A 13,076-nucleotide genomic window follows, 5' to 3' on the forward strand; every position below is an offset into this window, starting at 1 on the left:
GACCATTGAAATGTAGTCATTTTCCAACCAATATTCTACAACACAAATACAAAATTGAAACATCATTTAATCAATGTTGGGTTCTGATGTTGATTTGACCATTGAATTTTGGTCATTTCCCAGCCAATATTCTACAACTCAAACATAACATTGAAACATCATTTAATCAATGTTGGGTTCTGATGTTGATTTGACCATTGAATTTTGGTCATTTCCCAGCCAATATTCTACAACTCAAACATAACATTGAAACAACATGCTTTGTGACAACATTTAATCAATGTTGGGTTCTGATGTTGATTTGACCATTGAATTTTGGTCATTTTCCAACCAATATTCTACAACTCAAACATAACATTGAAACAACATGCTTTGTGACAACATTTAATCAATGTTGGGTTCTGACGTTGATTTGACCATTGAAATGTAGTAATTTTCCAACCAATATTCTACAACACAAATACAAAATTGAAACATCATTTAATCAATGTTGGGTTCTGATGTTGATTTGACCATTGAATTTTGGTCATTTCCCAGCCAATATTCTACAACTCAAACATAACATTGAAACATCATTTAATCAATGTTGGGTTCTGATGTTGATTTGACCATTGAATTTTGGTCATTTCCCAGCCAATATTCTACAACTCAAACATAACATTGAAACAACATGCTTTGTGACAACATTTAATCAATGTTGGGTTCTGATGTTGATTTGACCATTGAATCTGGTCATTTTCCTACCATTATTCTACAACACAAATACAACATTGAAACAACATGCTTTTTGACAACATTTAATCAATGTTGGGTTCAGACGTTGATTTGACCATTGAAATGTAGTCATTTTCCAACCAATATTCTACAACACAAATACAAAATTGAAACATCATTTAATCAATGTTGGGTTCTGATGTTGATTTGACCATTGAATTTTGGTCATTTCCCAGCCAATATTCTACAACTCAAACATAACATTGAAACATCATTTAATCAATGTTGGGTTCTGATGTTGATTTGACCATTGAATTTTGGTCATTTCCCAGCCAATATTCTACAACTCAAACATAACATTGAAACATCATTTAATCAATGTTGGGTTCTGATGTTGATTTGACCATTGAATTTTGGTCATTTCCCAGCCAATATTCTACAACTCAAACATAACATTGAAACAACATGCTTTGTGACAACATTTAATCAATGTTGGGTTCTGATGTTGATTTGACCATTGAATTTTGGTCATTTTCCAACCAATATTTTACAACACAAATACAACATTGAAACAACATGCTTTGTGACAACATTTAATCAATGTTGGGTTCTGATGTTGATTTGACCATTGAATTTTGGTCATTTCCCAGCCAATATTCTACAACTCAAACATAACATTGAAACAACATGCTTTGTGACAACATTTAATCAATGTTGGGTTTTGATGTTGATTTGACCATTGAATTTTGGTCATTTTCCAACCAATATTTTACAACACAAATACAACATTGAAACAACATGCTTTGTGACAACATTTAATCAATGTTGGGTTCTGATGTTGATTTGACCATTCGAATTTTGGTCATTTCCCAGCCAATATTCTACAACTCAAACATAACATTGAAACAACATGCTTTGTGACAACATTTAATCAATGTTGGGTTTTGATGTTGATTTGACCATTGAATTTTGGTCATTTTCCAACCAATATTCTACAACACAAATACAACGTTGAAAAAACATGCTTTTTGACGACGTTTAATCAAGGTTGGGTTCTGACGTTGGTTTGACTATTTAAAATGTAGTCATTTTCCAACCAATATTCTACAACTCAAGCATAACGTTGAAACAACATACTTTTTGACGACGTTTAGTCAATGTTGGGTTCTGACGTTGATTTGACCATTAAAATGTTGTCATTTCCCAACCAATGTTCTACAACAGTGTTTTTCAACCTTTTTTGAGCCAAGGCACATTTTTTTCATTAAAAAAAAATACGGAGGCACACCACCAGCAGAAAAGGTTAAAAAATTAAACCCCACCAGGTTGTCGTGGCTTATTTTGACTTTGTTGTTGTTTGTTTGTAGTGCTTTAGTTCCTGTCTTGCGCTGTTATTTTGGTGACCGTTCCTGTTTTGTTGGTGTTCTCCTGTAGCAGCTTCACGCCTTCCTTTGAGTGGTATTGCCCGCACCTGCTTTGTTTTCGCAATCAAGACTATTTAAGTTGTGCGTACACCATCCTTCTTTGTGGGGACATTGTTGATTGTCATGTCACGTACGGATGTGCTTTGTGGACGCCGTCTTTGCTCCACACGCTGTAAGTTTTTGCTGTCATCCAGCATTCTGTTTTTGTTGACTTTGTAGCCAGTTCAGTTTTTCTTTTGTTTTACATAGCCATCCCTATGCTTCAGTGCCTTTTCCTAGCGGGACTTGCCTTTTGTTCATTTTTGGTTTAAGCGTTACATACCTTTTTACCTGCACGCTGTCTCCCGCTGTGCTCTGCATATTGGGATCACGTCAAACCATCCTCGACGCGTTCCGACTTCTACAAAGCAATGAACTACCTGCTGCCACCTACTGATATGGAGTATTACTTAGTTACCATGCCAAGCTCTACACAGCACAGGCACTAGACAACGGCACATTATTATGATTATTGATTTGCAAAAAATATTTTTTGGACCAATTAGGTGAAGTTGCATAATTTCCCACGGCACACCAGACGATATCTCACGGCACACTAGTGTGCCGCGGCACAGTGGTTGAAAATCACTGTTCTACAACATTGAATCAACATTTTTCTTTACAATGTTTATTTAATGTTGGGTTCTGACGTTGATTTGACCATTGAAATTTGGTTATTTTCCAACCAATATTCTACAACACAAATACAACATTGAATAAACATGCTTCTTGACGACGTTTAATCAATGTTGGGTTGTGACGTTGATTTGACCATTGAAATTTGGTTATTTCCCAACCAACAACGGGGATCCAACGTTGGACATCAACATTGTCTCAATTTACAAATACAACTATTTAACAACGTTGTTTCAATGTCAGTTTTAAAGGACATGTATGTATAATCAACGTTGTATCAACGTCTTGTGCCTGCTGGGAATAATACGCGTATTGTTGAATGAACCCGTTGATACTAGGGATGTCCCGATCCGATATTTGGATCGGATCGGCCGCCGATATTTGCCCAAAAATGCGTATCGGCAAGGCATGGGAAAATGCCGATCCAGATCCAGTTTAAAAAAAAAACTCTGGTCCGTGTTTTCCAACACACCGATTTAAATAATACATTCCACTTTTCTGCTGCTCCCTATTTCCGTTCCGCATTTTCCAGCACACCTTCAACACATCCACAGGTCTGTGGATTCTCACGCAGTTGCTTTTAGCTGCTGGCATTGCACTACAGGCTCTTCCCACTCCTTCTTCTGTCTCCTTCTCACAGACAGCAAGCGCAACTTCTTACACACGTCACACGTCACACGTCACATACGTATACGCCCTCTCCCAGCAGAGAGCGAGGTAGCAGCATGGCTAACGTTAGCTGTGATGCTAGCGCAGCCGCTAAGGTGCGCGCCTGCTCAAACGTCCTCTGCGCACGGCAAATCTATGCCACGCACAAAATCAAATAAAAAAATAAGCGCATAACAATTTTCGACACACGGACACGACAGAGAAAACAGTTTTCGTCATCATTGTTCAAATATTGTAACGTCTGTCCTGTCGAGACGCTTATCTCCGTTCGGTGCCACACGTCCACACCATCAAAATGCCGAGGCAAAAATTTCCACATCAACACCGTATGAAAAAATTAGTGATTTTTTTAGTTGTGATTTCCTTCTCTGCATGAAAGTTTAAAAGTAGCATATATTAATGCAGTATGAAGAAGAATGTTTTAATGTAGACATGCAAGCCTTGAAAGAATATTTTGAAAATCAAGACTACCTTTCCTGCAAATGGGTGCATTTCTACCCTATATTTTAACTTTAGATTTATTCTCATATCAAACTCTTTTGGCTGTCTTTTTGACACTTACATCAGGCGCCCCCCCCACACCCCGGATTATAAATAATTCAATGTGATTATCTTGTGTGATGACTGTATTATGATGATAGTATGTATCTGATAGTATATATCTGTATCATGAATCAATTTAAGTGGACCCCGACTTAAACAAGTTGAAAAACTTATTGGGGTGTTACCATTTAGTGGTCTATTGTACGGAATATGTACTTCACTGTGCAACCTACTAATAAAAGTCTCAATCAATCAATCAAAACACATAGAATCATCATACTGCTGTGATTATATGCATCAAGTGTTCATTCAAGGCTAAGGCAAAATATCGAGATATTTAAATTATCGCAATATTAAAAAAAGGCCATATCGCCCAGCCCTAGTTTCAATGATGCCATTTCTGTTATGTATAATTTTGTCTATTTTGTGTTTATCCTTGAATAAACATGTCAGTTTCTTGTTACCAACCATTGTGTATTATTCAAACTCCCCTAATTCAGCTGGCTAGTTGTTATCAAGAGTACTAAAACCCTTTTCAACATGATTCTGACAACTAAGTAGGCTAAATAACTTTAAACTTTAATACATGCTCGGATAGGCCAGTATCGGTCAGTATCGGTATCAGTCAGTATCGGTATCAGTCAGTATCGGTATCGGATTGGAAGTGCAAAAAACAATATCGGTATCGGATCGGAAGTGCAAAAACCTGGATCGGGACATCCCTAGTTGATACTGACTAAAAAAGCTGGTTCCAGTGAGAGTGTTGGTATTTTCTGGCCTTCACGTAGAGGTTCATTCTAATGGACGATCCCAAGCGGCTGTACACCATCATCCAGGCGGACCTCCCAGCGGCCAATGGGATCATCCACATCATTGACCTGCCAATTGGGAGCAAGCCTCCTGACAGGCCCACTGCAGAAGGCACGGTGAGGCCACCGCATACAAACAATAATTCCCGTTTGCCCTTATCCAACCATGTCTTCGTCCTTGAGTGCAGTACCAAGATGTGTCCATTGGCGAGATTGTGAGGAAGGAGCCGTTGTTCAATCGCTTCCTGTCTCTGGTTGATGTGAGTGTCTCGTTCCCACAAAGCTGACCGACGATACGGGATGTGACGTTTGTGTTCTTGTCCGCAGAACTGTGGGACGCTGCTCCCTCTGAGCGGACCAGGACCTCTGACTGTTTTCATCCCCAGCAACGAGGCTGTGGACAAAGCCCGAGACGGGAGCATCCTCTACATGCTCAACCACGTACAAACACCTGCCATGACGTCATCATGCGCTCATTAGCATTTTTAGCTTCTCTTTCGTTCATCTTGTTTTTCTTTTCCCAGGCCAAATATAAACTTCAAGAACTGCTCAAGCACCACATTTTCTCCAAGGCCAGTGTAAGTAGCTCATCCATCATTTCCTTGTGGAGCTAATGACTTTTAACATTACACCTGCACAGGTAAAGAGATCCAACACAAGCATTAAAGATAATAATGATCACTATTGACTGACACTGTCAGAGAGGTATTCATTTAACAATGTGTTTATTGTCGTGCTTGTAGGATAGGATTGTTCCTCCCAAAATGGGGAGATTTATACAAAAAGACCACAAAAAATAAGGCAAAAAAACACAAGAACAAAAAAGACATTTAAAGAGCACAGTTCAGAAGTACAAAACCCAAAAGCAGTGAAGTTGGCACGTTGTGTAATTTGTGAATTAAAAACAGAATACAATTATTTGCAAACCCTTTTTTAACATATATTCAATTGAATAGACTGCAAAGACAAGATATTTAATGTCGAAATGAGAAATGTAATTTTTTTTTTGCAAATAATCATTAACTTAGAATTTAATGGCAGCAACACATTGCAAAAAAGTTTGCACAGGGGCATGTTCACCACTGTGTTACATGGCCTTTCATTTTAACAACACTCAGTAAACGTTTGGGAATTGAGGAGACACATTTTTGAAGCTTTTCAGGTGGAATTCTTTCCCATTCTTGCTTGATGTACAGCTTAAGTTGTTCAACAGTCCGGGGGTCTCCGTTTTGGTATTTTAGGCTTCATAATGCGCCACACATTTTCAATTGGAGGCAGGTCTGGACTACAGGCAGGCCAGTCTAGTACCCGCACTCTTTTACTATGAAGCCACGCTGTTGTAACACGTGGCTTGGCATTGTCTTGATGAAATAAGCAGGGGCGTCCATGATAACGTTGCTTGGATGGCAACATATGTTTCTCCAAAACCTGTATGTACCTTTTAGCAGTAATGGTGCCTTCACAGATGTGTAAGTTACCCATGTCTTGGGCACTAATACACCCCCATACCATCACACATGCTGGCTTTTACACTTTGCGCCTATAACAATCCGAATGGTTCTTTTCCTCTTTGGTCCGGAGGACACGACGTCCACAGTTTCCAAAAACAGTTTGAAATGTGGACTCGTCAGACCACAGAACACGTTTACACTTTGCATCAGTCCATCTTAGATGAGCTCGGGCCCAGCGAAGCCGGCGTCGTTTCTGGGTGTTGTTGATAAATGGTTTTCACTTCGAGTTTTAACTTGCACTTACATATATAGCGACAAACTATAGTTACTGACAGTGTTTTTTGAAGTTATAAAGATGTACTTTACACACTGATGTCGGTTTTTGAGGGAACGAAGGTCACGGGCATTCAATGTTGGTTTTCAGCCTTGTTGCTTACGTGCAATGATTTCTCCAGATTCTCTGAACCTTTTGATGATATTACGGAGCGTAGATGGTAGGGCTGGGCGATATTGCCTTTTTTTAATATCGCGATATTTTAAGGCCATATCGCGATACACGATAAATATCTCGATATTTTGCCTTAGCCTTGAATGAACACTTGATGCATATAATCACAGCAGTATGATGATTCTATGTGTCTATATTAAAACATTCTTCTTCATACTGCATTAATATATGCTACTTTTAAACTTTCATGCAGAGAAGGAAATCACAACTAAAAAAAATCACTATTCTTTTCATACGGTGTTGATCTGGAAATGTTTGCCTCGGCATTTTGATGGTGTGGACGTGTGGCACCGAACGGAGATATTGACGTGCGGAGTAAGCACTCTTCATTGTCTAGCGCATGTGTGTCAAACTCTGGCCCGTGTAATTTCACTTGGCCCTTGAGGCGATATCAAATTAACACTAGAGCTGGCCCGCCGATTATATTCAGCGGTGGTGCCGTGCCGCGGTAACACCGCATTCACCGCTAATTCTCATACTTGCCAACTCTCCTGGGAGACTCTCAAATTTCAGTGCCCCTCCCAAAAATCGTCTTGTCCACTTTTCACCCAGTCCAGCGAATGCTGGCCCAGTTACACAATACGTGTGGCTTCAGCACGCATGCACAGGTGAATGCAACCCATACTTGGCCAACAGCGATACAGGTTACACTGACGGTGCCGTATAAATAACTTTAATACTGTTAGAAATATGCGCCACACTGTGAATCCACACCAAACAAGAATGACAAACACATTTTGGGAGAACATCCGCACAGTAACACAACATAAACACAACAAAACAAATACCCAGAATCCGATGCAGCCCTAACTCTTCCGAGCTGCAATATACACCCCCGCCCCCCCAACCCCGCCCGCCTCAACCGATGCACGGAGGGGGGGGGGGGGTATTTGGTTGTAGCGGGGGCGGGGTGTATTGCAGCCCGGAAGAGTTAGGGCTGCATGGGATTCTGGGTATTTGTTTTGTTGTGTTTGTGTTGTGTTACGGTGCGGATGTTCTCCCAAAATGTGTTTGTCATTCTTGTTTGGTGTGGATTCACAGTGTGGCGCATATTTCTAACAGTGTTAAAGTTATTTATACGGACACCATCAGTGTAACCTGTATCGCTGTTGGCCAAGTATGCATGGATTTACGTGTGTGTGCGTGCTGAAGTCGCACATATTTTGTGATCGGGCCAGCACGTTGTTGGAATGGATGAAAAGCAGACGTGACGACAGCTCGTGGAGGACGATAAACCCAGTGCCTTTAAAGCACGCCTCCAAGACTGTGGTCCGGGTGGACTACGAGGTATAATGACTGATGAACACCTTCGTTCGATAATGAGGGTTGCTTAAGCTTAAAGCCTGAGTCCCGACATTAAAGAACTAGCATCCAAGAAAATATGTCAGGTATCTGGCTTGGGCACATCAGATTAGATCAGTGTGTTGCAAACTGAGCAGTTAAAGTCCTGAATGGTTGGTTTATTCATTGTTATTTTATTTTCTAATTTATTAGCCTGTGGAAAAAGTTAATGTTGATATTTACCTCAGAAGGCTGCAAACAGAAAAGAGGCATTACATTTTTATTTAAATTGTATTTGATATGCCATTGATATTTTTTAATTATTATTATTATTATTATTATTTGAAACTCGATTTTGCATGTCACTATAAAGTTATACAAGCCTTGCTTGTTTAATATTCAATGCAACACTTGTTTGGGCCCCTATTAAAGGGTTAATTTGTTCAACCTTGGCCCGCGGCTTTGTTCAGTTTTAAATTTTGGCCCACTCTGTATTTGAGTTTGACACCCCTGGTCTAGCGGGTGACTTTTCAAATGGTGCTACATATTAGCAGTGTAGCCGTCGGCAACCTTTACCGGTCAAAGAGCCACTTTGATCAGTTTCACAAATTATAGAAAACAATGGGAGCCGCAAAATTTTTTTGTAATTTAAAATGAAATAACACTGCATACAAAGTTGTTTTTTTTGCTTTGTGCTATGTATAAACCAGGGGTCTCAGACACGCTGCCCACACCGTAATAAGGAATTTGAATGCTGGTGCGGCACGCGGGTTTTATATGAATGGCAATTGACAGCGTCATGCGTGCCGAGATGGTACAGCATATAGCACCCACTACAACCAGCGTGCCTGATCAGCCACACGTTGTGTGGGCTTCCACTTGCTCACATAAGTGACAGCAAGGCATACTTGGTCAACAACCACACAGGTTACACTGACGGTGGCGGTATAAAAAAAACTTTAGCACTCTTACTAATAATGCGCCACACTGTGAACCCACACCAAACAAGAATGACAAACACATTTCGGGAGAATATCTGCACCGTAACACAACATAAACACAACAGAACACATACCCAGAATCCCATGCAGCCCTAACTCTTCCGGGATACATTATACAACCCCGCTACCAAACCCCGCTCACCTCAACCGACGCACAGAGAGGGGGGGGTTGATGTGTGAGGGAGCAGGGTTGGGGTGGGGGCGGGGTTTGGTGGTAGCAGGGGTGTATAATGTAGCCCAGAAGAGTCAGGGCTGCATGGGATTCTGGGTATTTGTCCTGTTGTGTTTATGTTGTGTTACGGTGCAGATGTTCTCCCGAAATGTGTTTGTCATTCTTGTTTGGTGTGGGTTCACAGTGTGGCGCATTATTAGTAAGAGTGTTAAAGTTGTTTTATATGGTCACCGTCAGTGTAACCTGTGTGGCTGTTGACCAAGTATGCATTGCTGTCACGTACGTGTGCAAGCAGAAGATGCATACTGTATAACAAGTGGTTGGGCTGGCACACAATTAATACAGATTGTAGAGGGCGTCAAATGTTGTACCATCATGGCACGCCCTTATTATAGATGTAAGGGTGAAATTCGGTGAATATTAATCCCAGGAGTTTTCTGCGAGAGTCACTCACTGAATTCCGGAAGTCTCACGGGAAAATCGGGGGGTTCGGCAAGTAAGCTGCTGAGCCGCATCAGAGTGATCAAAGAGCCGCATGCGGCTCCGGAGCCGCGGGTTGCCGACCACTGTACTATACAGTGTACTTGTCTAATAAAATAATAAAAGGTTGACATTAGAGCAGGTTCGGTAGCCACCGCTTCTTTAATGTCAACATCACACACCTCCTTCCACAACCACACACACCCTACGTCACAGCCCTATGGCAACTCTGGAGGGACAAAACTCCTCCTCCTTACCTAACACACTCTTGTAATTTGGGACACCCTGAACTGTTTGTTACAGCAGTAATGCTACTTTTTATAGCAACGCTTTTGCCCCACACTTGACAAATTACGTATTTGTTAGTTTTTCTGCCGTTGAAGAACTTCAGAATGCAAATGTCTGTTACGCTCATTGTCCTCATTTCGAGACGGCACAAATTCAATAATTCAGCAATTTGGCCAGGAGCGGATTATTCATATTAGTTGCAACTAACCAGCGGTCTGATAGCCCTGATTTTGTCGCCATCTGGTGTCAGACGAAAGTAACTCAACCATTAATTGTACTTGCGAGAAAATATGGAACAGCATTTACTTATATAACCCAATCCAAACAGGGGGGGAAATCAACCAGCACAGAAATTCAACAAATGTGGTCACACATGCTCATTGAACTTTGTGGCTATTATAAAAAACGTCCGATCAACAATAAAAAAATCTAAATTACACCCATTTAAATGCATTAATCCATATATATATATATATATATATACATATATATTTATATAGATATATATACATTAGGGGCAGCACGGTGGAAGAAGAGCTAGTGCGTCTGCCGCACAATACGAAGGTCCTGAGTAGTCGTGAGTTCAATCCCGGCCTCGGGATCTTTCTGTGTGGAGTTTGCATGTCCTCCCCGTGACTGCGTGGGTTTCCTCCGGGTACTCCGGCTTCCTCCCACCTCCAAAGACATGCACCTGGGGATAGGTTGATTGGCAACACTAAATTGGCCCTAGTGTGTGAATGTTGTCTGTCTATCTGTGTTGGTCCTGTGATGAGGTGGAGACTTGTCCAGGGTGTACCCCGCCTTCCGCCCGATTGTAGCTGAGATAGGCTCCAGCGCCCCCCGCGACCCCGAAGGGAATAAGCGGTAGAAAATGGATGGATATATACATTAGGTCAGGAAAAAACCACAGAGGCTATTTCATTCCTACAAGCCTGTTTTGCAGGTGCTCTTCAGGAGATATATATACATATATGTATTTATATGGTTATTTTGCATCCAGATGGCTTTTGGTTTATGTGTGCTATGGCTATTGAGGTTTTTTCCCCTTGGCCTCAGTCTGGACTCCCCTGGGAGTCCAGCCTTAGATTGAATATTTTTTTACTCTTGTTAAATCTTGTTAGTCTTTTTTCTTTTTCTTTTTTGTGTTTGTGAATTGACATTAAAGTTGACTGTTGTTGAAAGTCACTTACTAGTTTAGCAGGAGCACATTTGGTCTGAAAGCCCTCGTCTTTGAGCTCACGCTAGCGAGTGAAAGCCGGGGCAATGTTGAATGTCACAGTGGCTTACACTTGCATCACATCTCATAAGCTTGACAACACACTGTGTCCAATATTTTCACAAAGATAAAATAAGTCATATTTTTGGTTCATTTAATAGTTAAAACAAATTTATATTGTTGCAATCAGTTGATAAAATATTGTCCTTTACAATTATAAAAGCTTTTTACAAAAATCTACTACTCTGCTTGCATGTCAGCAGACTGGGGTAGATCCTGCTAAAATCCTATGTATTGAATGAATAGAGAATCGGGAAAATATCGTTTTTGAATCGAGAATCGCGTTGAATCGAAAATAATCGATTTAGAATCGAATCGTGACCCCAAGAATCGATATTGAATCGAATCGTGGGACACCCAAAGATTCGCAGCCCTAATGTTGATCCCGACTGTCCTCAGGTTTTTTTTTGGTCTCCTCAGACAAAACTTTTCCTTTCTTTGGTTGTTATGAAGCTTCTGCCACAAAAAGCAGTAATCGCACGTAGGCCTTCGCATCGACTTCTGTCTTTTTAACGAACGGGGGAAAGAGGGAGTGACGCATTCCCGTAAAGCAAGTCAGCACATTTGCAGTTTTTTGCGTGCCCTCCTCGAAGTCACTCAGGCCATGACAGAGGTGTCATTCAACTCGTTGTACAGTCACGATCAAAAATGTACATACACTTAAAGAACATAATGTCATGGCTTTCCAATACTTTCTACAACTCTTATTTTTTTGTGATAGAGTGATTGGAGCACATACTTGTTGGTCACAAAAAACATTCATGAAGTTTGCTTCTTTTATGAATTTATTATGGCTCTACTGAAAATGTGAGCAAATGTGCTGGGTCAAAAGTATACATACAGCAATGTTAATATTTGCTTACATGTCCCTTGGCAAGTTTACCTGCAATAAGGTGCTTTTGGTAGCCATCCACAAGCTTCTGCTTGAATTTTTGACCACTCCTCTTGACTAAATTGGTGCAGTTCAGCTAAATGTGTTGGTTTTCTGACATGGACTTGTTCCTTCAGCATTGTCATGATTTCGGGAAGGCCATTCTGAAACCTTCATTCTAGCCTGATTTAGCCATTCCTTTACCACTTTTGACGTGTGTTTGGGGTCATTGTCCTGTTGGAACACCCAACTGCACCCAAGACCCAACCTCCATATTGCTGGGTATTGTGGCCAAACAGCTCAATTTTTGTTTCATCTAACATCACATGGACAAAGATAAGACCTTCTGGAGGAAAGTTCTGTGGTCACATTTTCAGTAGACCCATATTAAATACATAAAAGAACCAAACTTCATGAATGTTTTTTGTGACCAACAAGTATGTGCTCCAATCACTCTATCACAAAAGAATAGGATTAGTAGAAAGTATTGGAAACTCAAGACAGCCATGACATTATGTTCTTTACAAGTGTATGTAAAATTCTGATCGCGACTGTAAGTCCATGTATCGTCCCAAAAGTGATGAAAATACCGTATTTTTCGGATTATAAATCGCAGTTTTTTTCATAGTTTGGCCGGGGGTGCGATTTATACTCCTGGGCAACTTATGTGTGAAATGATTAACACATTACGGCGCATTGTCTACCTTTGGAGTTGGCAGAGTTGTTTAGAAGTGACACCGGGGAAGAAGATTTCATGGGATTTAGCGATTAGGAGTGACAGATTGTTTGGTAAACGTATAACATGTTCTATATGTTATAGTTATTTGAATGACTCTTACCATAATATGTTACGTTAACATACCAGTTGGTTTTTTATGCCTCATATAACGTACACTTATTCAGCCTGTTGTTCA

At 40.5% G+C, this 13,076-nt stretch overlaps 1 protein-coding gene across 2 annotated transcripts in view; it reads left to right on the forward strand.

The window, feature by feature from the left end:
- The window catches only part of stab1 (stabilin 1), a 216,691-nt gene that overhangs the window by 38,206 nt on the left and 165,409 nt on the right, over window positions 1-13,076 (forward strand). For both annotated transcript variants that reach the window (XM_072912860.1, XM_061940474.2), the window contains exons 13-16: window positions 4,814-4,951; window positions 5,023-5,094; window positions 5,162-5,275; window positions 5,359-5,412. In XM_072912860.1, coding sequence (XP_072768961.1) covers window positions 4,814-4,951; window positions 5,023-5,094; window positions 5,162-5,275; window positions 5,359-5,412 — 378 coding nt within the window. The remainder of the gene's footprint in view (window positions 1-4,813; window positions 4,952-5,022; window positions 5,095-5,161; window positions 5,276-5,358; window positions 5,413-13,076) is intronic.

Source organism: Nerophis lumbriciformis, linkage group LG03 (genome assembly GCF_033978685.3).
Source record: "Nerophis lumbriciformis linkage group LG03, RoL_Nlum_v2.1, whole genome shotgun sequence".
Taxonomy (NCBI): domain Eukaryota; kingdom Metazoa; phylum Chordata; class Actinopteri; order Syngnathiformes; family Syngnathidae; genus Nerophis; species Nerophis lumbriciformis.